General features: G+C 42.5%; 1 protein-coding gene across 1 annotated transcript; it reads right to left on the reverse strand.

Moving 5' to 3' along the window:
- Positions 1-7,015: 7,015 nt before the first annotated feature.
- LOC113916542 (olfactory receptor 7D4-like) lies at positions 7,016-7,957 on the reverse strand. Its single transcript, XM_027583036.2, has one exon. It carries the CDS (start codon positions 7,952-7,954, stop codon positions 7,016-7,018), a length of 939 nt encoding a protein of 312 aa, XP_027438837.2. The 5' UTR covers positions 7,955-7,957.
- Between the last annotated feature and the right edge of the window lie 16,836 nt (positions 7,958-24,793).

A 24,793-nucleotide genomic window follows, 5' to 3' on the forward strand; every position in this document is an offset into this window, starting at 1 on the left:
TTATTACTTAAAATATTCTGTTGTTTTCTCTTATTCTCCCTCCTCCCTTGGTATTCCCATAACACATATGTTACACTTTTTGTAAATTGTCCCATGGTTCTTGGATATTTTGTTTGTCTTTTTCATTCTCCTCTCTCTCTCTCTCTCTTTGCATTTCTGTTTTAGAAGTTTCTGTTGAAGCATCATCAAGTTCTTTTCTCAGCCAGGTCCAGTCTGCCACACCCATCAAGGACAATCTTCATTTCTGTTGCAGTGTTTTTTATTTCTGGCATTTCCTTTTGATTCTTAGTTTTCATTTTCAGCTTACATTACTCATTTGTTCTTGCATGTTTGCTTTTTCCATTAGAACATGTAGCATATTAACTGTAGTTATTTTAGATTCCTGGTCTGAGCATTCCAGAATCTCTGCCGTAACTGAGTCTGGTTCCGATGCTTGCTTATCTCATGTTAGACTATTCTTACTTGCCTTTTAACAAGCCTTGCAATTTGGGGGTTTTTTTTGAAAGTTTGACATGATGTGTTAGGTAAAAGGATCAGCAGTAATAGGCCCTCACTGTGTTTTAGTTTTTTTGGCTAGAGGTTAGCCTGTGTTTATGGGGTGCTGTGTGTGAGAGGCCAGAGTTTCCTCTGGTGTCCCTGTTTCCTTTGAGTTCTTCTAGAGATTCCTTAAATCTGGGCTAAGATTAGCAACTCTTTTATTTTTTTAAAGATTTTTTTTTATTTATTTGACACAGAGAGACACAGCGAGAAAGGGAACACAAGCAGGGGGAGTGGGAGAGGGAGAAGCAGGCTCCCCACTGAGCAGGGAGCACAATGCGGTGCTCGATCCCAGGACTCTGGGACCATGACCCGAGCCAAAGGCAGATGCTCAACGACTGAGCCACCCAGGCACCCTGATTAGCAACTCTTAACTGGAGTCTCCTTTATACAGGATCCAAGAAGATCCTTCTCATTCTTCAGTTTTAAGCAACAAGAGTTCCTTTATGTTTGTTTTTAGCCCACTGCTACTTTTCTGAATTCAGGATAAAAGCTGATTTTTTTTAAGCCTACCAATTATTCCTTGAGAATAAAATAAATAGATACACTTCCTAAAAATAAGTTCCAGCCTTGGGCCTTTGACAGTTGTTTTGACATAATATTTGGTGTAATTTTTTTAAAGTTTCTCTACCTTATCCAAGAAGAGGGCAGATTTGAATACTTTACACAGATTAACCTGCTGTCTTCCACACACCAGGTTGTCATTTGCCTACAGGAGACCCAGGGGAGAAGAGTGCTCACTTGCTGGAAACAGACCATTGTGTCAGGTGCTTACACTGTGGTGGATCGGTTTGGCTGACGGTGCATGATGCAGAGGGGTGCGTGGTCATGGGTTTGCGTCCTCCATTTGCCTTCCTGAAATCCCTGCACCCTTCCATTCCACTTGTAGTGCCTCCATGCCGATGAATGTGTGAGCAGTGGTGGCACTTGCACGTCTGTGAGCAGAGGTTCTCATCGTCCCACAGGCCTCGGTGAAAGTTTTCCCAGGCTCATTAGAGAAGAGCAGTCATTGGCATTTGCCTAGGTCTGGGGGAAGAAAAAATGCATACCCTAGAGGCCAGGCCACGGGAGAGGAGAGCACTTTCTCTGCATTGATGAAAATGGGGCTGTGTCTTTAATTAGGAGCCTTGGGAGTTCAGCTCAGCTACACTCTGTGCAGTCCCTCCATCACATCAATTAAAAGAGTAGAAGGAAACTCAATTCCCAGTGACACCTAAGCGGCCTGGAACTCTTGCATCTCATTGCACTTCCTTGCCATTGTCAGGACAAACATCGTCTTGTACATGAGCTCTCTGGAGGGGCCCTGTAATCACTCTTATCCAGTCTTCATGTCTCACTCTAGCTTTCTGTGCTTTGGGTTTTTCCAATAGGAACTAGCTCTATCCTCTAATGTTTGGGTAACTCCAGTCCACTCAGGTTACCCTCCAGGGAGCCAACGAATATCAGTGAAGTGCCTTACACTGAATTCGACTTTGAGAAGGGAGACAATAAGAAAAGGTACTGTCTTCAAGGAAATAAAGGTCTAGGAAGAGAGAGAATGTAAACAGATCACTCGTGTGGGCAGTTAGTCCATTCAGGAAGTCCCAAGGAGGGTGTATTGACAACGAAAGCCACATAGAGGTGATGTAAGCTAAGTGTAGATGGCTTATGTATAGTGTTCGTGATCAGAATTGAATAAACATGCCAATCCCAGGTGCAAAGGCACAGACAGAAATCACATTCTCTGACAGGTAACAGAATTCTCTTTGAAATGGTAGATAAAGCTGGAGGGGTAACGGATGGATTATATAATACACAACGTATGCATCAACATTTTATGTATCAGTCTCAAACATTAATTGGAAGTTGATGGAAATCCACTGATGTTTGATGAGATTTGCAGTTTAGAAAGGTAACCTGGGCCCTTTAGTAGAATATATTTATATTTGCTGCATAATAAACTACCCAAAACAGTGGTTTAAAACCACCACCATATGGTTTATTGTTGGTTGACGGTTTTCGGCTGTCCCTGGCGAGGCTCCCTCATGTCTGCCATGGCCTGCCAGTTTGGCTTGTCAGCACCTTCACTCAAGACATCCTCCTCCTACAATCCAGACAAGGCCTGGACCTGCCCTGCCATAGCATTCCAGAAGATCAAGAGCTCCCCTGTGCAAGTTTTGGTCAAGTCCCTGTTTGTGTCATCTTTGCACTCCATTGACCAGTGCAATCACATGGCTGGGCCCAGAGCGGAGGGGGAGGGGGAATCAGTCACCTAGAAGGGGTGGTGGCCATTTCTGGAGTCTCCACAGAGCCAGTGTTTTAATTGCAAGAGTCCAAATGAGAGGGCGCCTGGGTGGCTTATTCAGTTAAGCATCTGCCTCCAGCTCGGGTCATGATCCCAGGGTTCTGGGATCGAGTCCCAAGGCGGGCTCCCTGCTCAGTGGGGGGTCTGCCTCTCCCTCTACCCCACCCCCTGCTCATTCTCTCTCTTTCTGTCTCTCACTCTTAAATAAATAAAATCTTTTTTTTAAAGATTTTATTTATTCATGAGAGACAGAAAGAGAGGGAGAGAGAGAGAGAGGCAGAGGGAGAAACAGGCTCCCAAGGAGCAGGGAGCCCGATGCGGGACTTGATCCCAGGACCCTGGGATGACCTGAGCCGAAGGCAGACACTTAACCATCTGAGCCACCCAGGCGCCCTTAAATAAATAAAATCTTTAAAAAAAAAGAAGTCCAAATGAGAGAACAGATTTATAGAGGTGTAACTGACATATAATGAACTGCACATGCTTAAACAATTTGCTGTTTTGGCCTTGCGTACAGAACTCAAGGTGGAGGTTCTCATGCCCTCTGGTGGAAGATGCAGAGATCTGAGCAGGCACTTGGTTGGAGTGCCTTAGAGTCACATGTGGAAACAGCTCGTGGTATATAGGCAGGGAAACAAACTGCTGGAACAGGAGAAAATTCGGCTTACCAGTGAGAAGCTGATCACCTCAGGAGACCAAAGCACAGTCTTTTATGAGACTGAAATTCTTTGTACAGCCGCTAAGACCCTGGCAATAAGCAGCTCCTATCTGAAGGGCCTCAAAAACCATAAATCTGGCTCATTCCCTTGTCTCCTGTGAACTTCTGGTGCAGAGTAAACCCTGCAAGCTCTGATCACTGGCTCTATGTTTCTGTACCTTGAAGTCTTGATGGAGGCAGGTGAAAGCAGCTCTTTCCAGCCAGGTTCTCCCGGAGGCCCACCATTCATTTGTGTTTTTAGAGACATTAGAGCCTTTATATCTCTTTTCTGGGCATTGGAAATGATAGGTGTTGTCTATGGATGGCATCCTATCTGGTTGGTTGATAGAAGTCCCTTTTTAGTAGAGAAGTATGAATCAGTTGGATGAGAGCGGCCTTTGATCCTATGTTTTCTTTTCCTGGGTGTGTCTCCAGTCATTTGCAATGGGATTTATGATAAGTTTAGGCAATAGTTCTTGATGGAGTTGGGTTTGGCCACTAGATGGGACAAAAGCGGGGGTGGTGTCCATATCCCTGAGACAAGGCCATAGAGACTCAGGCAACTTTGTACAAAAGAACCTCTTAGCCCTTCAGCTGGTGGGAGAAAGTGCACCTTATGGGCTGTCGGGACATCCGTCCTGCCTCAGACCTAAGGAGGACAGAGCTCCTCCAAGAAGGGAGGTCAGCAGGTGGAGAGATATGCCTTCCCCCAAAGGAATCCACTTGGAGACAGAACTCATAGGAATGTCTCACCTCAGAGATCAGCAGAGGACATTTTCAGATAATACAGTTACAGTGATTTCTGTGAATCAGCAGTCTCTGCTGCTCTTCCACTTTTAGCATCTGCCTCCTTAAGGTGGTTGTAAAGATGAACTGAGTTAACACATGTAGGTGCTGGACTAATGGCCTGGCATACTGTGAGCACCAAACAGTCAATTTAAACAAGTATTTACTGAGATGTTCCACACACTTGACATTGGAGTTAAAGCAGATAATAAGAACAGACAAGGTTCTTTTCCCCTGGGGTTTTGAGATCACTGAAAGTGTTCATCTGTTTACTCAACAAATGTGCCCTGGTGCTTCCATTCCTGACCTATGGCCTCCTGCATGCAAACACTCTTGACTAGAGGCCAGTATCTTGAGTCCATTCTATCCTGGGCCTTAGGAAAGCTAGCGTCTTCCCCCCTCACTTTATATTTCCCACATTTTTCCTTTCTTTGACTCCTTTGTGTCATGACAGACCAGGTGGTTCTCATCCAGGAGTGATTTTGCCCCTAGGGGACATTTAGCAATGTCTGGAGACATTTTTTATCTTTATGACTAGGGTTGTGGAGGATGCCGCTAGCGTCTAGTGTATAGAGGCCACAGATGCTGCTAAGCATCCTGCAACACATAGGACAGCCTCCACCACAAAGAATAATCTGGACCCAAATGTCAACAGTACCCAGGTTGAAAAACCCAGTGGTAGAGTAATAATTTCTATAATAAGCACTAAGTGGGAGACAGAAGGCAATCAGATACTGTTCCAGGCTCATTAGGATGGTCCTGTCTTCTTGGCTTCATCTAATTCTGCCCAGGTCACCAGGGAAGGAGTTTCATGGAAAGGTTGGAAGCTAAGACCTTATTGCACTGAATAAAGTGATTTTTGTTTGAGAGGCAGTCAGTTTGTATTACACCCTCAGACACCTGCTGGGAAGAACGCAGCTGGGCATAGCTTTCCAGGGGGCAGGATCCTGCCAATAGGTCTAACTTTTTGGCACAAGATAGGGACACAAATAAATAAATGCTGTGTTTATAAATATGGTGCCCACTACTTTGTGAGGATCCCTATATAAAGAGAATTAACACTAGTTTTCTATAATCACCCCAACAGTTATTTACAAATGAAGAATTTGAGGTTGCTTAGAGGCAGAGAGTAAATAGCCTAGTAAATGGTAAAGTTAGGATTCAAACATTGGAAACTGCCTGAGTCCAAATCTAGTGATCACCAAGAGGGTTCAACAGTCCTCAAATCGGCCTTAGACATTTTTTGCTCTCAGTTCAAGAGATCTACCCATTCTACCCAATCTAGCTCAACCAGTATAAAGGATGCTTTGCCCTCTCAGTTCCCGATTATGGGGAGTCTCTGTCTGGGGCCACTTTCTGTTCTAATCCTTAATCTCTAGGTTCAGGAAAGTTCTCTCCTGGTCTGTGCGGATCTGACCTCCAGTGGTGGTACTCCTGGGGCTGTTCAGAGGGCTCAGCTTTGAACAGAACCCCTCTCCTATGTGGCTTCCTTGGTGCCCTGAGTCAGCTCTGGAGATGGACTCAGCTCCATCTTAACCCATAGCCTGTTCAATCCTCTCTAGTCAGTTTTTCCAAATCTGTCCTGCTGGTAATGGATCCCTCCCCTGTATTGTCCCCTCTCGCTCCATGGCAGTGCAATATATTGTAGTTAATATGGTTAAAGGGATGGCGACTGTTCACAGTCTCTGCACTTTTTAGTGGCCAACATAGACCTTGGTGGCCCTCATGGATCATGATGCCTGACACGTCTGAGTGCTTATGCCAGACACTGTTCTGAGTGCCGTTATGCGTAATATTTTATCCCCACCAGAACTCTTCAAGAAATGTATTATCATTATTACAGATAAGGGCAAAGAGGCACAGAGAAGTAACTTGTGTAAGATCACACCACTGTGAATAATGGCAGATTTGCACTCAGAACCCTCTTAGTCACTGTGCTCTGCTGCCCCTCAAAATATGGCAAGTGCTATGAAATCTGGACTGGTAGGGGGTTGGTGGTCAGGGTAGGCCTCTTAAGAGCTGACTGTTTTGATTTGAAGCCTGGTTTTGAGAAGGAGCCAGGCATGTGAAGATTTGGCAAAGTGTATGCCAGGCAAGGAAGATAGCAAATAGATTGCTTCTTATGTGGATCAACGAAGGCCAGGATTTTCTTTCAGTTAAAATAGACACTACAATGAGTTTCCTAAGGAAGCTTCTTATTAACATCCTAAGTATAGGTCAATGGCCACCACCAAAACAAGATTTAGTAAGTAAAATTTTATGGGGTGAGGGAGGTCAGTGTGACCCCATCCAGATAGGTAATGGTTTCCACACTGAGACCAGGGAAACCCATGGTCCAGCACTCACAGTGCTAGAAGCTAGAACATAACTGAGAAGGGTAAAGTTGAGTCAGTAACGTGAAACACTTGTCACTCCTGCTCCCGTTTTCCCCAATGCACTCCTCGATTTGCCTTCTCCCTTGATGCTTGCAGGAGTCTGTGTCCTTGAAATAGTGTATTTTCATGAGAAGTTTAGTTATTGGTTGACCATTCTTTTTCTTGGATGGACGATAAGACTTTTGGTGTGCTGCCTCAAGTCTGTCTTCAGTTCAGGGATGTTTTTCTTCTAGTAAATCATGAATATTATTTATGTTCTGTCTTCGGATTACATATTCAGGAACACCAGTTATCAGCACCTTGGATCTCTGTTGTCTGTCCTTAGCTTTGGTTATCTCACTGAGAGTAAGCTCCTCTCCTGAAAAGTCTCCTCAGAGCCCTTTTCATGTCCCTGTTCTTCAGACTGTAGATGAAAGGATTCAGCATGGGGGTGACCACTGTGTATATCACTGAGGCTATTGAGCCCTTTCTGGAGGGATGAGTTGTTCCAGAAGTGAGGTAGACCCCAAGGCCTACACCATAGAACAAGGAGACAACCAAGAGGTGAGACCCACAGGTGGAAAAGGCTTTATACTTCCGTGCAACAGAGGAAATGCCCATTATGCAGGAGATAATTCTAGAATAAGAAAAAAGGATCCCAGTCAGGGGAATAACACCCAGCAGGCCAGTTACAAAATACAGCAGGATGTCATTGGCAAGGGTGTCAGAGCAGGCAAGCTTGAGGATCTGAGTAAGTTCACAGAAGAAGTGGGGGATTTCTGTCCCTTTGCAGAAGGACACCCTCAAAAACATCAAGCTTTGCAACAAAGAATATGTCAGGCAGATTAACCAAGAAAGCAGAAGCAGGAGACCACAAAGGTGAGGGTTCATAATGACCGTGTAGCGCAGGGGGTGACAGATGGCCACAAACCGATCATAGGCCATCACTGTCAGGAGCAAATTATCTAGTCCAGCAAAAATCATGAAAAAATACATCTGGGTAAGGCAGCCTTCATACGTGATGGTGTTGCTCCGTGTCTGGATGTTCACTAGCATCTTGAGGACAGTGGTAGAAGTGAAACCTATGTCACTGAGGGACAGGTTGGAGAGGAAGAAGTACATGGGGGTGTGGAGGTGAGAGTCAGAGCTGACTGCCAGGATGATGAGCAGGTTCCCAAGCACGGTGACCAGCAACATGAACAGGAACAGCCCAAAGAGGAGGGGCTGCGAGTCCATATCTTCTGAAAGTCCCAAAAGGATGAATTTTAAAACCCCTGTTTGGTTCCCTGCTTCCATATGACTTATGGAAATTGCCTGGAAAGAGGCAAGAATAATGTTAAAACAATGACAAAACAAGAGCATGCCATACATTTCAAACTCATGAGGTCTTATGTCTTACCTAAGAATTGTGATTTCTTTAGTCGACCGAACTCTCTTCAGTAACACCCTCCCCTTCCTGTTTGTATCACTATTACCAGGATCACCTCTTTAAAATGAATGGCCCAGGGCACCCAGTAGGCTTAGTCAGCAGAACATGAGTCTCTTGATCTTGGGGTTATGAGTTCGAGCCCCATGTTGGGTGTGGAGATTGCTTAAAAATAAAATCTTAAAAAAAATAAAGAGGCTCCTGGGTGGCTCAGTTGGTTAACAATCTGCCTCTGGGGGGTGCCTGGGTGGCTCGGTTGGTTGGGCAGCTGACTTCGGCTCGGGTCATGATCCCAGGGTTCTGGGATCAAGCCCCACGTCGGGCTCCCTGCTCAGTCAGGAGCCTGCTTCTTCCTCTCCCTCTGCCTGCCGCTCTGCCTGCTTGTGCTTTCTCTCTCTGTCTCTCTGTCAAATAAATAAATAAAATCTTTAAAAAAAAAAATCTGCCTTTGGCTCAGGTCATGATCTCAGGGTACTGGGATCACACCCTGCATGGGGATCCCTGCTCAGTGGGGAGCCTGCGTCTCCCTCTGCCTGCCACTTTCCCTGCTCTCTCTCTCTCTCAAATAAATAAATAAAATCTTTTTAAAATAAAATAAAATAATAAAATGAATATCCCATACCATGCGGGGGTCTCCTCTGCATCATCCCCAACTCATGGTTGTGCAACCTCTGCTGTATAATTCCTATAAGAGGACCACTAACCTCATGAACACCTCCATTCTGCCTTGTGTCTGTGGTCTCTTCAAGTCCAGGGAAACAGAAGAGGGAGATCATTAGGACTTGAAGAATTTAGTGATATTTTTTGATCTCATGACACTCACCAGTGTCTTGTCTGGTATCTTATCAGTATCTAGGAACAGCACATTCTCTGTCTGAAGTTTGAGTCAGAGAAGGATGCTGTGCAAAGATTTTATAGATAATTCTTTCGTTATTATAGTAACTCCTGCATTGCTGTCCCAATTTGTCCCTCTCTCACCATCCTAATGATCAAGGTACCATAATATGCTTCAATTCCAAAGACTAAATAAGACACCCTCCCCCTGCCCCAAACCATACATTCTAATTATATCCTGCAAGTTCATATTGTAGTTCCTTCCATTTCTTTAGGTTAGGACGACTGTGCCTTTTCTATTTCATTTTCATTTCATATCCCAAGCACTTAACACAGTACCTGATGCTCTCTCTATATTTTGGTTGAGAGAGTGACAGAAGAAATTTTCAGGGTATAGTAGAGACAATTCCCTATCATAAAATCCTTTAACCAGGAAGAGACACCATTTATCATGAAGGCTTTTCAACTCTCATAAAGGGAATGAGAGCCCTACCTTTTATTTCACCCTGTTAAAAAAAAAAAAAAAAGCCTTAGTTTACATTTGAATATTAGGTCTCTGTGACAGGAGGGAGTTTCTTTTTTTTTTTATAATTTTTTATTGTTATGTTAATCACCATACATTACATCATTAGTTTTTGATGCAGTGTTCCATGATTCATTGTTTGTACATAACACCCAGTGCTCCACGCAGAATGTGCCCTCTTTAATACCCAGCACCAGGCTAACCCATCCCCCCACCCCCCTCCCCTCTAGAACCCTCAGTTTGTTTTTCAGAGTCCATCATCTCTCATGGTTCGTCTCCCCCTCCGACTTACTCCCCTTCATTCTTCTCCTCCTGCTATCTCCTTCTTTTTTTTTTCCTTAACATATATTGCATTATTTGTTTCAGAAGTAGAGATCTGTGATTCATGAGTCTTGTACAATTCACAGTGCTCACCATAGCACATACCCTCCCCAATGTCTATCACTCAGCCACCCAATCCCTCCCACCCCCCACCACTCCAGCAACCCTCAGTTTGTTTCCTGAGATTAAGAATTCCTCATATCAGTGAGGTCATATGATACATGTCTTTCTCTGATTGACTTACTTCACTCAGCATAACACCCCAGGAGGGAGTTTCTAAACTCAGAGACAGTTGTCTTCAATTTTATATACATTTAAGAAGAAGTGTATGCAAAGATGAACCACTAAATTCTAAACCTAAAACTAATATTACACTGTATGAAAGCAGAATAAAGATTACAAAGAATTAGATCAGTTGTTTAAGGTATATACAATAAATTATGTGTTTATCAATAATACCAAATGACAGGGTGCCTGGTTGGCTCAGTCGGTTGAGCATCTGCCTTCAGCTCAGGTCATGATCCTGGGGTCCTAGGATCGAGCCCCGTGTTGGGCTCCCTGCTCAGTGGGGAGTCTGCTTCTCCCTCGGCCCCTCATCCCTCACCCCACTCATGCTCTCTCTCTCAAGTAAATAAAATCTTCTTTAAAAAAATAATACCAAATGACATTAAAAGGCAAATTAGAGTCTGAGAGAGGGAAAATTTATAAGGAAATATAAAAATGCAGTTTAATATATTGGAAAGCTTTTAAAAACAGTAAGAACTTATTAAACTCAACACCCAAAAAATAACCCAGTTAAAAAATGAATAGACATTTTTCCGAAGAAGACATCCAGATGGCCAACAGACAAATGAAAAGATGCTCAACGTCACTCATCATCATGGAAATACAAATCAAAATTGCAATGAGAGATCACTCACACCTGTCAGACTGAGTAAAATCAACAACACAGGAAACATCAGGTGTTGGCAAGGATGTGGAGAAAGGGGAACCCTCTTATACTGTTGGTGGGAATGCAAACTGGTGCAGCCCCTCTGGAAAACAGTGTGGAGGTTCCTCAAAAAGTTAAAAATAGGGGCACCTGGGTGGCTCAGTCGTTAAGCATCTGTCTTCGGCTCAGGTCATGATCCCAGGGTCCTGGGATCAAGCCCCACATTGGGCTCCCCGCTCTGCGGGAAGTCTGCTTCTCCCTCTCCCACTCCCCCTGCTTGTGTTCCCTCTCTTGCTGTGTCTCTCTCTGTCAAATAAATAAATAAATAAATAATCTTTTTTTTTTTTAAAGTTTAAAATAGAGCTACCCTATGATCCAGCAGTTGCACCACCAGGTATTTACCCAAAGGATACAAAAATACTGATTCAAAGGGACACATGCACCCTGATGTTTGTAGCAGCATTATCAACAATAGCCAAATTACGGAAAGAGCCCAAATGTCCGTTGGCTGATGAATGGGTAAAGAAGATGTGGTATATACATACAATGGAATATTACTCAGACATAAAAAGAATGAAATCTTGCCATTTGCAACAGCATGGATGGATGGAGCTAGAGTGTATTATGCTAAGTGAAATGTCAGGCAGAGAAATAAATACCATATGATTTCACTCATATGTGGAATTTAAGAAACAAAACAGATGAACATGGGGAGGAAGAAAAGAGAGGCAAACCATAAAACAGACTCTTAACTATAGAAAACAAACTGAGGAGCGTGGGGGGATAGGCTAAATGGGTGATGGGCATTAAGAAGGGCACTCGAGATGAGCACTGAGTGTTGTATGTAAATGATAAACCACTAAATTCTAAACCTAAAACTAATATTACACTGTATGTTAATGGGAATTTAAATAAAACTTGAAACTACAAAATAAAAAAATAAAAGCAGTAAGAAAACAGTAAGAAAAAACAAACAGGTTACACTGGTCAAAAAAGAGAGGTATGAGACTGTTGATAACATTGCTGTTTATGGCTCTCTGGAATCACTGTAGAGTATCCTGTTTGATCACACTATTTAGAATATTGGTATTGGAGTTTTGCTGTTGGAGCATAATATTTGCAGAGCATTGCTGAGTTAGAGTATACTGTTGGAAGTACTGCCGTTGTATACAGTATAATGTTTATAGTAGTGGACATGTTGGTACCTAAATAGGACAGTTGAGAAACCTTAACTAACATGACAAAGTGTCCGTGTTACAGTGTTAAGTAGAAAGAACAGAATGAAACGGGAGGAATAGAGAGACGTTCACATAGAACAGTGGCCATCTGGAGGTGAACAGTGACGGAAATTCACCAGAGTGTCCACCTTGCTTTTACTGAGAGGTAAGAGTATAGGTGCCTATTTTCTTTTTCTTTTTCTTTTTTCCCTTTTTCTACATTTTCTTAATTTTCCACAATGAGCATCTATTACTTTGTGATTATTAAAAAATTATGGAGAAATACATTCATGTATTTGAACAGATTTCAGAATGGCCCCTTTTTCTCCCTGTTCCCCTGGGCAGCTCAGAAACATAGTAATCCCTGAATAAAAGATGGCGTGAGCCATTATGCCAGTGGAGAGAGGGAATGATGTTTGGAAGAAGGAAGAAAAGGGAAAGCAGGAGTAAAAAAACAAAACTTCAGAGATGAAACAAGGGGAAGAAGCTATAAAATAAGTCAGGATCCTCCAGAAACACAGAACCAACAGATCTGCGACCTGTATGTACAGTTTGAGCCTGAAGGCCCGAGAACCAGAGCCGATGGCTTGGTTCCAGTCTGAAGCCTGGCAGGCTTGAGTTCCTAGAAGAGCTGATATTTCAGTTCCAGTCTGGAAGAAGGGGGCAAGCCAGCCTGAAGGCAGTCAGGCAGAAGGAATGATCTCTTACTCAGCCTTTTTGTTCTCTGCAGGCCTGCAGTGGCTCTAATGAGGCCTACCCACATCAGAGAGGGCAATCCGCTTCACTCAGTCTAGGGGTCCAAATGTTAATCACCTCCAGGAACACCCTCACACACACATACACTCAGAACTGACCAGATATTTACCATCACAGAGCGTATGGATTATATCTGGTGATTTCAACTAAAAGGTAGCAGCCTGCAGAACTAAGACGCTCTCCACCTGGCTGCAATATCAATGAGTCTGATTATGGATTTGGAGTAATGTCCACCGCCTGCAGGCCACTGATGGAAGGCAGACATGCTGATGACTCCAGCAAAGCGCTGGAGATCTTTGCTTCGATTCTGAGTATGTGCTGTTGGTGGTGGTGGTGGTGTGTGGCAGGCATGCAGAATGAAAGATCCGATTTAGGGCAGATTTTTCAGATGTGAGAAGAGTATAATCAACCTAGATGACAAATGGGAATTTGATTGCTTCAGGACTGCATGGACCGTAGGAAGACAAATGAGAGGAACTTTGCTAGTGGGAGCATCTGAGACCCTCCATGCAGTAGGACATGGGGAGTCAGGAATGGGTGAGGATGTCTGTGCTACAAGACTTATACATGAGGGGCCCTGGGTGGCTCAGTCATTAAGCGTCTGCCTTCGGCTCAGGTCGTGATCCCGGGGTCCTGGGATCAAGCCCCGCGTCAGGCTCCCTACTCCGAGGGAAGCCTGCTTCTCCCTCTCCCACTCCCCCTCGCTGTGTCTCTCTCTGTCAAATTAATAAATAAAATCTTAAAAAAAAAAAAAAGACTTATACGTGAAGATCAGTATTTAAGGAGACTCTGGCTCTTTGGTATCAAAATGGCAACGTAAACTTTCACTGGACACCTTCACTCGCCAACGGGGCTTTAATTCAGGTCCTCATAGCTCATCTGAGCTACACATAGACTGGCACCCTCCTAGCCCCTTATGAAGGAGAGGTCAGGGTGGTTCCCACCTCATCATTGTTCACATCTTTTAAAAGTCATTCAGTGGCTCAGTATCCCTCCAGGGAAAGGTCCAAACTCCACTCCCTCCGTGGTTTGGCCTCTGTCTTCTTGCTCTGGCCTCATCACCCATTCCACCAACCCCCTCCTGTCTTTTGACCCGCCCTTTGTATTAAGGAGGAAATTACCCAAAACTTTTAAGTTACTCAAAAGAATGGCTGCATTTCTTTTGAACATTACATTGAAGTAGTGCCAAAAAGGCCAACTTAATTCTCACGTTTTCTGGGGGAATATTCCTTTGTTTGCTTGAGACCTAGATTCTGTGACATCAGTGCTAACACATAGATTAATGAACTTCAAGTGATTTTTGTCTAGTAGAGATGTAAATCGTTTCTGTTCGGCTAAGATCACCCCAAAGATTATTGTTCATTGCCCTGTGAGACAATCAATCTCTGTCTGGTAAAAAAGATAACCCCAAAAGCTACAGTTTTTTAAAAAAAAAATTTTTTTTAAGATTTTATTTGAGAGAGAGACTGCGCACACAAGTGGGGGGAGGGCAGAAGGAGAGGGAGAAGCAGACTCCCTGCTGAGTAGGGAGCCAGGCGTGGGGCTTGATCTCAGGACCCTGAGATCATGACCTGAGCCAACACTTAACCAACTGAGCCAACCAGGTGCCCCCAAAGCTACAGTTTTATTTTTCCTGTATTTTTGCATCCAACTTGGAAAACTCATTTCATTATTCCTTTCCTATCTGTATAAATCCCTGTTCCTAAAATGCTCTGCAAACTAGCTTTACTCTCCTGGCTCCCTCATTAATAAATAAGTCTTTGACATATACTCACTATATATCTGTAGGAGAGTCACATTTTTATCTATCGGAAAATAATGCTTTGATGTCAAATACTTGATAGTTCTTACAATTCTTGGTACATCCTATGCTGTTTTGTAGCTCTGGACCTTTGCATTTACCGCCCCCTGGAGTCCTCTTCCTCCCTATTCACCTGGAAAAGTCCTAGCCCTCCTCTCACGCTCTGTTCCGAAATCTTGATTGACACCCCCCAGGAAGTGCTGACCCCTCTCTCTTTGCACCTCCTCTGTACGTTGTAGAAACTGGTGCATGCATGTGTTTGCTCCTGAGGCTTTTGTCCTCCTAGGGGAGCAACACATTGTAGTTACCTCCTTATACGCAGTACCTAGCTCTGTGTTAGGCACAAGGGAGACGCTCTGTACATGTGGAAAGTTCCCTCTAGAAAATAAAAGGGAGGGATGTTCAAGTGGGTGTAGAGGGAGTTCTGAGGCGGAGACCTAGAACCAACAGGCAGGGAAAGGAGAGCAGAGCTAGAGATGAGGTAAGGACGTAAGGCACAGTGGGGCTTGGAGAGCCCTGTCCAGAGCCAGGGACTTTCACTTGGTTTGGGCGAGCTTTTCCTCCCTCCGCATCCCTGCCTATGTGCCAGGAAAGCATGCAAGTAAAAGCTTTGGCCCGCCCCCTTACCTCTTTGCCAAAGCAGTTTCTGAGCAATGCTAAGGCATCACAATGGAATTACTGAAGATTTGGGCTCTGTTATATTAGCTTCTCCCAATGGAAGACAAATAAGGACAGAGAAGCAGGGACCAATAGCCAAGCATGGGGCCCAGGGCCAGAATGACACCTGACGTGGCCCCAGAGTATTTCCTTCTGACACGGGAGAGGGGAACCTGAGGTGAAGGGCACAGGAGGGTTCTTTGGGACTGAGTTCCCTCACTTCTCATTAAATAAATTGCTGTTTTGATTATCTGTTTCTGGAGAACTCCCCACCCTCTCTCAAGAGTCAAGGAGGTGATCTTTTCTGTCCTGTCTACCCAGTGGAAGCAGAGTTGGAGCCCCATGTAGGATCCGCATGCCCCCCCGCCCCACAACATACACTCATATCCTCCAGCCCCACCCCTAAGTCCCCACTGGGACCATTTTCTTCCTAAAATATTCTTCTCCTCTTGGGTGTAGCCTCCAGGGTACATAGCTTCCCTTAGGGAATTTCTCACTCCATCTCATTTCTCTACAAATCTAAGGATCAAAAAAGATCTTTGGTCAAGTTTTTTTTTTTTTTTTTAAGATTTTATTTATTTATTCATGAGAGACAGAGAGAGAGAGGCAGAGGCAGAGAGAGAAGCAGGGAGCCCGATGCGGGACTCATCCCAGGACTCTGGGAATCATGACCTGAGCCAAAGGCAGATGCTTAACAACTGAGCCACTCAGGCGCCCCAGAATCATTCTTTTAAATGTTTTTTTCCAGTATGATCTCATTTATATAAAGGCCCAAAATGGACAAATCAAAACTCTGGTGATGGACATCAGAATAGCAACGATCTTTGATCGCTTCTCGGCCTTTTGGCTAAGATCAAGTGCAATGATCTTTGGGGAGTAATGTATGATATTTCTGGGGTGCTGGTAACGTTCCAATAGCTTAATCTGGTTGGCAGTTATGTAAGTATGTCCACCATGAACATTTCATCAAGCTGTATATACATATGATTTTTTACTTTTCTGTTTGTTATATTTTAATGAAAACATTCACTCGAAAAATGTCCAGGATACATCCTTAGGTCCAACATCGCCTCTTCAGCAACAGAATCATTATTCCTAGACAGATTTCAAGGATAATTTTGATTGCATTCCTTAATAATAACAAGATGCAGTTGATAGCAGCTAATTTTTGTAGCGGGACAACACATGTAGGCAATTAATAATAAAAATGAACATGCATTGGGGGGGCACCTAGGTGGCTCAGTCGGTTAAGAGTCCAACTGTTGATTTCGGCTCAGGTTGTGATCTCAGGGTCTTGAGATCAAGCCCCGTGTCCTGGCTCGACACTCAGTGGAGAGTCTGCTTGAGATTCTCTCTCTCTGCCCCTTCTCCCGCTCATGCTCCTTCCCTCTGAAATAAATAAATCTTTTTAAAAAATGAACACACATCAATTTTAGAAGTCAGACAACTGTTCCCCACTAACATAAAGATATTCTCACTTGTGTGATATGGAGAAGAAGCACTAATTTCCATAGGATCGTCATAATAAGAAACTGATAAAATGATGTCCCCCACTCAGGGAATGCTGTATGTCAGTTAAAGTGTTTGAAGTAGATGAACGGAGTTTCTAAAGAGACATAAAACACAGTGTTGTGGTCAATGAGTAAGTTCCCAGGGCAATATGTGTGATATACTATTTAGGTGAACTTTAGGTGGTTTTTAGGTAAGTTTCTGCAAAACCTGTTTATGGATACATAAGTCAAGACTGACATTACGGAAACATTGACAGGAAAATATACCCAACAAACTCATGGTGTGGTAGCTATTGGGGGTAAGATATGCAGAGGAATGATATCGTGTAAAAGTACCAAGAAAACTCAGATTTTACTGGTAATAATTTAAATCTCTATAAAATACAAGTTCTGAAGCTAATATTAATGAGAGTTAATACTTTTTTATTTTTTTGAGAGTTAATACTTTTAATATAGGTAGTAGATATTAATGATAGTCATAATAGGTGATATTAATGAAAATTTTCTAAGTGTTGAGCAATATTCTCAGGCGGTGTTTCTCAACTCTGGATGTTAGGACCATCAAGAATCTCATATGTAGAAATTCTGATTAAATTGGTTCTAGGCTGAAGCTAGTGGCAGTATATTTTTAAAATATCCACAGGTAAAATAATGATCAACTAAGAATGCGAACTGCTGATCTTTTTTTTTTCAAAATTTGATTTAAATTCTAGTTAACATACAGTGTAATATTGGCTTCAGATGTTTAGCGATTCAACAATTCCATACAACACCTGGTGCTCATGATAATAAGTGCCTGCAAGTGCCTGCTGATCTATGCAATTTCTTTTTTCTTTCTTTCCTTTCCTTTCCTTTCCTTTTTTTCTTTTCTTTTTTCTTTCTTTCTTTCCCTCCTTCTTTCCTTCCTTCCTGATAAGCTCCTTTGTGTTTTGTTTTATCTTTTTTTATGATTCATTATCTTTATATTTTTAGATCCATTAGATTGTAAATTTTAAACTACTTTTTACGTTAATCTATAATGATTAAAAATGATTTATACCTTAAAGTTTGTATTTTAGCTTAAACATAAGCATTCATTTATTTCATTTTTGTTATACGATCAAGGCTTTTTATTTAAATATGGGCTACTAATTGGAGATTTACATCTTCTCTTTATCATAAACCATACCTACAAAACATTGTATGTGATTTATGTTTTTTTATTGTTTTGTTAGTGACCATACAGTACATCATTAGTTTTTGATGTAGTGTTCCATGATTCATTGTTTGTGTAAAACACCCAGTGCAACGAGCACTGGGTATTTATTATCTTTTAATTGAAGTTTAATTAATATATAACATTATATTAGTTTCAGGTGTACAACATAGTCGTTCAAAATTCCATGTTACTCAATACCCACCAAGGTAAGTGTAGTCACCACCTGCCACCATACAACATTATTATAATCGACTATATTCCCTACGCTGTACTTTTCATCTCTGGGACTTATTTATTTTATAACTGGAAGTTTGCACCTCTTAATCCCTCTTATCTATTTACCCATCCCCCCACCCCAGCCACCACACCTCTGACAACTACCTGTTCTCTGTAAGAATCTGGGGTTTTGGGCGCCTGGGTGGCTCAGTCGTTAAGCCTCTGCCTTTGACTCAGGTCGTGATCCCAGGGTCCTGGGATGGAGCCCAGCGTCAGGCTCCCTGCTCGGCAGGAAGCCTGCTTCTCCCTCTCCCACTCCCCCTGCTTGTGGGCCGTCTCTCGCTATGTCTCTCTCAAATAAATAAACACTTATTTATTTGAGAGAGAGAGAGAGCACACAAGCAGGGAGAAGGGCAGAGGGAGAGAAACTCAAGCCAACTCCCGGCTGAGTAGGGAGCCCAGTGCGGGGCTCGATCTCACAGCCCTCAGATCATGACCTAAGCCGAAATCAAGAGTAAGTTGCTCAGCTGTCTGGGCCAACCAGGTGCCCCTACAAAGAATTCTTAGAACTCAACAATAAGAAAACAAACAACTTGATTTAAAAATGGGCAAATATGGGCCAAAGACCTGAACAGACATCTCACCAAAGAAGATATGAGCATATGAAAAGATGCTCCACATGATATGTCATCAAGAAAGTGCAAATGAAAATGAGAAACCACTATGTACCTATTAGAATGATCAAAATCCAGATCACTAACACTAACTAACAACAGCAAATGCTGACAGGATGTGGAGCAAGGGAACTCTCATTCATTGCTGGTGGGTATGCAAAATTGTACAGCTACCTTGGAAGAAAGTTTGGTGGCTTCTTACAAAACTAAACATATTCTTACATTGATCCAGGAATTACACTCCTTGGTATTTACCCAAAGGACTGGAAAGGACTTATGTCCACGCAAAGACCTGCGCATGGATGTTTGTGGTATCTTTATTCATAATGGCCAAAATTTGGCAACAACCAAGTTGTCCTTCAGTGGGTGAATGGATAAATAAACTGTGGGACATCCAGATAATGGAATATTATTCAGCACTAAATAGAAATGAGCTATCAAGCCACAAAAAGACATGGAGGAACTTTAAAAGCATGTCACTAAGTGAAAAAAAAGTCAATCTGAAAAGAGCTACATTATGTGATTCCAACTTCCCTCTTTTAATGTGATTCCAACTTCTTCCCCCAAAAGGGATGCAGTGGCCTCAGTGGTGTACATAATGGTCACCCTCATGCTGAACCCTTTTATCTACAATCAGAGGAACAGGATCATCAAGAGGGTGCTGTGGAGATTCCTTAGCAGAACAGCCTAATCGCAATATCTGGGACATTTCTTTTTTTTCTTTTTCTTTTTTTTTTTGGTCTGTGGATTAGAAATTATTGCAAAACAAGGGGTGCCTGGGTCACTCGGTTAAGTGGCCAACTCTTGATTTTGTCTCAGGTCATGATCTCAGGGTCGTGGGATCCAGCCCTGCATTGGGCTCCACGATCAGTGGGGAGTCTGCTTGAAGATTCCCTCTGCCCCTCCCCTAACTCCTGTGTGCTCTCTCTCTAAAATAAATAAATAAAATCTTTTTAAAAATTTATTAATTTTGGAACCTGAAATCAGGTGACCAATGTCTAACAGAAGTTCTTTTTTTAACTTGTTTTGTTGGTATTGTGGTAAAATATAATATATGTATGTATGTATGTATGTATATATGCTATATATAACATAAAAGTTACAATTTTTAGTGCACAGCTCAGTGGCATTAAGTACATTCACACTGTTGTGCAGCCACACCCACCATCCATCTCCAGAACTTTCTCATCTTTCCAAACTGAGACTCTGTCCTCATGAGGCACTGACCCACCCCCACCCCCTGCTTCACCCCTGGCTCCCACCATCTACTCTCTGTCTCTGTGAATTTGACCACCCTAGGAACTTCCTATAAGCGGAGTGATATAATATCTGTCTTTTTAAGAGTGCCCTATTTCACTTAACACAATGTCTTCAACGTTCATCCATGTTGTAGTGTGTGTCAGAATTTCCTTCCTTTTTTAGGCTGAATAATGTTCCTTGTATGTATACACCACATTTTGCTTATCTATTAATCTGTCAGTGGATACTTGGGTTGCTTCCACCTTTTGACTATGTGAATAAATTGCTGTGAACATGGGCGGGTAACAGAATTTTTAAAGCCTTTTTTACCCCAGATCTGATTTGGTCAGCTACATGTATGGCTTGGAATCTTACACACAAAATAAAGAGAAAGATTTTTAGATGGATGATAAAACAGATTTTTTTCAGTTATCAAAATTTTGTTAGGAAACTATCAGGAAAAGACTAAAAAGGATATTTTTACCATGAAAATTTCAACTAAGCCACTGAACAATTGCCCACAGTCTAAAGAATATCGAGGAATATTTGATTCAAAATTTGAAAAAATGCAAACGCTTTTCTTTAACTGAGTCTTGCGGTATAAGAGACCCTGTCCGATTAATGCTTGGATACACCTTGTCTCAAAGAATTTCTAAATTTATTAAGAAATGTGTTCCATTCATAGTCTAAAAATATGAATTCATGTCATAGGTTTTTTGAATCTTGCTATAGTGTTTTGCTCTCTAAGACTATTTATTAAAAGGGATGAAGAAATTTCCTGTATAATATTTAGAGTCTTGTAGTTATGGTTCCAATGGCTGTTAGATTACACCACTGATTTATAAATGCTCATTAAGTTACATACTTGTTGACAGGAAATTGCTTCTACTTACTAAAGTTGTGTTAATAACACATCCGACTTTGATTTCACCACTCCAGTTTTAATTTACTCAAGAAATTAAAAATGATACTTTCACTTACAATTAAGAGTAAATGTTTATAAGATAAATTATTTATTCATTAAAAAAATTTTTTATTTATTTGACAGAGAGAGACACAGCGAGAGAGGGAACACAAGCAGAGGGAGTGGGAGAGGGAGAAGCAGGCCTCCCGCTGAGCAGGGAGCCCGAAGCGGGGCTCGATTCCAGGACCCTGGGATCACGACCTGAGCCGAAGGCAGACGCTTAACTACTGAGCCACCCAGGCACCCTTAAAAAAAATTTTTAAGTGGGTTCCATGCCCAATGCAGGGCTTGAACTCACAACCCTGAGATCAGACCTGAGCTGAGATCAAGAGTCAGACGCTTAATCGACTGAGCCACCCAGGTGCCCTTGATTTATTCATTTAAAAACATATGGCAGAACTTGTTTTTATGGTAAATCATGGAATATCAGTTTAATTTTCTACAATCAACTGGAGTGTTTCCTTTGTCATTTAAACATTTTCTCACATCCAAAATGAAAAAAAAACCACACATGGTATTACTCTCCCCCTGTAGAGAGCATTCTCGACAGAGGAAGAGGTCACTTTCCTGCACTCAAGAGGTCTCTTTTCTCACTGCCAAGTCACCCCCAAGTCTCAGTACAAGTAGACTCCTCCCCACCCCTCCACCAAATTGCTCTTTCCGTTATTTTCCATGTCAGTAACTCTAAAGGATATTGTTCAGCCTTTATTACTTGACCTAGTATCATCATTTTACATGGTTGACCCTCCCTCTCTTGAAGTGGGACTTTGTTTATCTACACAGCATGTTCAACACCATGTAGCCTATGCAGTTACAATATGGTCACAGGGATTCACTGAGACAGGTGCCACTTTCTTCTGTGTTACTTTGAGACAGAACCTAAAGTACTGTGGCTACAGGGAGATGGGTCTTTGCAGCAGCAGTGCATTCCTGAGGGGGAACCTCTTTCCCTCAAAGCCAAATCCATAGTGATGAAGCTCTTCCAAGAAGGAAGAAGCCCACGGGGGCAGAGAGATCTATCTGGCTCCAAAGCTGCCTTCCCGGAAACAGAATTAGCACACACCGTTCCATTCTGCCATTTTCTCATTACCCCAAAGGAGCTGAATGACCTCAAGAGTAGAAGATCAGAGGAACAATTTATTTAATGAGGAGCATGAGAAATCATCCCCACAGGGACTGGAGAAACCATAAATACTTCCCTAGCATCCTCACCCATAGTTCAGTGACACCTGACTAGGAGGAGAACACACCCGGGCCTCTCAGGGACATGACTTGGTGACAGGTTCTGTCTCCCTGCCATTCTCTGGTATAGAGTCTGTCATCAGCATCCAAGAGAGGAGAAAGAGGTTACACAAACATTTCTTTATGCAATGGCAGGCAATTGAGTCACACCGTCCTAGTGAGTACTGGGTATGAAATGGAGGACTAAAAATCAGTTGAGGGAAGGAGGTTATAGGATTGATAATGACTCATGACCCTTTTTTTTTTTTTAAGATTTTATTTATTTATTTGAGAAAGAGAGAGAATGAGAGATAGAGAGCACAAGAGGGAAGAGGGTCAGAGGGAGAAGCAGACTCCCCGCTGAGCGGGGAACCCGATGTGGGACTCGATCCCGGGACTCCAGAATCATGACCTGAGCCGAAGGCAGTCGCTTAACCAACTGAGCCACCCAGGCGCCCCCTTTTTTTTTTTTTTAGCTTCTGGAATTTATTTCCCTGGTTGTGTCTTTTTGGATTCCATTGCTACTATTTTCTGTCACCCCCAGCTCTAATGGGCCCTCATTCTGGAAACTAGTGACTTCCGCAGTGTCACTGGCATTGGCACTCCCTCAAGCGGACTTTTCTAACCCACCTGCTCACAACTTCCTTGTGTGTCTCTAGTGGAGTAGTTCTCAACTAGTAGTTTCTGGAGCAGCCACCACCGTATCTCCTGGGAGCTTGTTAGAAAAATATATTCTCAGTCCCTGCCCAAGACCTGCTGACAGAAACCCGGGGCAGCGGGGGAAGAGTCAGAAATCGGTTTTAAAAGCAAGTCCTCCAGGTGATTCTAATGCATGCATAATTGAAGAATCTCTGTCCAGCAGGATATCTCCTTCTTCACCCCACCGCCATCATGACTTGGTTTCTACCAGGTGGTATATACTCTATGATTCACGAAATATGTACTGAATGCCCACTCCATGCCAGGTGTTATCTATGTCGTCATTGCAATTGTGAATAGACCTTTCTCTCTTATCTTTCCTAATGATTGTTTACAGATCCATAAGAAGCTAATGACACTGATTTGTTCTAATTGCAGCAGGCAATCACATCAGCAGCTGATAGCGACCAGATTTGCTTTTGATTTCCTAATATTATATCTCATTCACTTTTCTGTCTTATGGCATTTCTTTTTAATTATTGGAAACAGTGTTAAATAATTATAATAGCAGGCATCATTACCTCTTTCTGCTTTTTGTCTCCTTGTTTTGTTTTTTAGGGTTTAATAATGGGTCTTGGATTAACCCTTGCTTTAACATAGCTATTCTTTATCACCTTTTGGCAGTATCCTTCGATTCCATGTAACTAAAATTTTACTCTGTTCCCTTCCCATCGGTAACTTTTAGATTTTATTAAATGTATTTTGATTTGTTCTGAAGCTGTGTTATTTTCTGCATTGATTGATTCATGCTACATTTCACTCCTTGTTCAGTTTGTTGCTTCTATAGTCAATGTGAGATCAACTTGTAGATTTCTGGTCTGTAATATATGTGATCATTTTTGGTTTCAGTCTTTATTCCACTTTCCACGCTCTTCGAATACAAAGCATGGGAGATATGAGGAAAAGTAAATTTTGTAACTTGTGATCTGAACTTGTATGTTTTATGATTCAGTGGTAAGAGGGACAGATATTAATCAAATAATTCCATAAGTAAATGTGTATATATAGATAGGATTCGGCAATGAAGAAAAATGCAGGAGACTATAAAGGCATGGATCAGAGGACTACACTTGGTGGGCAGCGAGGGCTCAGGAAAGGCTCCTCTGAAGAAGTGATGTTTCACCTGAGAAATAAGGACAGGAATGATCACGGAGAAGACAAAGGCATGCAAGAGCCCCAGCAGGGAAGGCAGTACTTCATGAGGCATGGCTGGGGGAAGAATCACAGCATGTTTAGAATTCCTATGAAGGCCAAAGTGTTGGTACTTCGAAAGTGAAAGGTTGGTGTAGGGGCGCCCGGGTGGCTCAGTAGTTAAGCGTCTGCCTTCAACTCAGGTCATGATCCCAGGGTCCTGGGATCCAGCCCCGCATCGGGCTCCCTGCTGATCAGGAAGCCTGCTTCTCTCTCTCCCACTCCCCCTGCTTGTGTTCCCTCTCTTGCTGTGTCTCTCTCAGTCAAATAAAATCTTAAAAAAGAAAGAAAGAAAGAAAGAAAGAAAGAAAGAAAGACTGGTGTAGTCCTTAATAAGACTGGGAAGTCAGAAGGAACCAGAATATGCAGGCAAGTATGGAAAGCATGTTAAAAGAAAGAAAAACCTCAGACCAGTCTCCCTTGTGGACACTGAGGCAGATATCCTCAGATGAAAACCCCTTCCAGAGATTTGTGTTTGCTTCTGCCTGACACCTAGAATACAATTCATCCAGGACCACTTTAGACTAATTCCTCTGGCTGAGTTTTCTAGGGGAGCGTGAATGTAGGCTCTAAATCTGTGAGTGGTCACCTCACCTGCAGTGTTCTTAGAAGTTTGACTCTTTCCTGACAACAATCTATCCATCCATGGATAGATTTTCTTCTTTTCTTTTTTTTTGACTTCTTTTCACACAATTGTGAAAATGCTAATGTTTAACTTTTAATCTTGACCTCATTTCAGATTTACAGAAAAGTTGG

The sequence above is a fragment of the Zalophus californianus genome, chromosome 1, assembly GCF_009762305.2.
Source record: "Zalophus californianus isolate mZalCal1 chromosome 1, mZalCal1.pri.v2, whole genome shotgun sequence".
In the NCBI taxonomy this organism is placed as follows: domain Eukaryota; kingdom Metazoa; phylum Chordata; class Mammalia; order Carnivora; family Otariidae; genus Zalophus; species Zalophus californianus.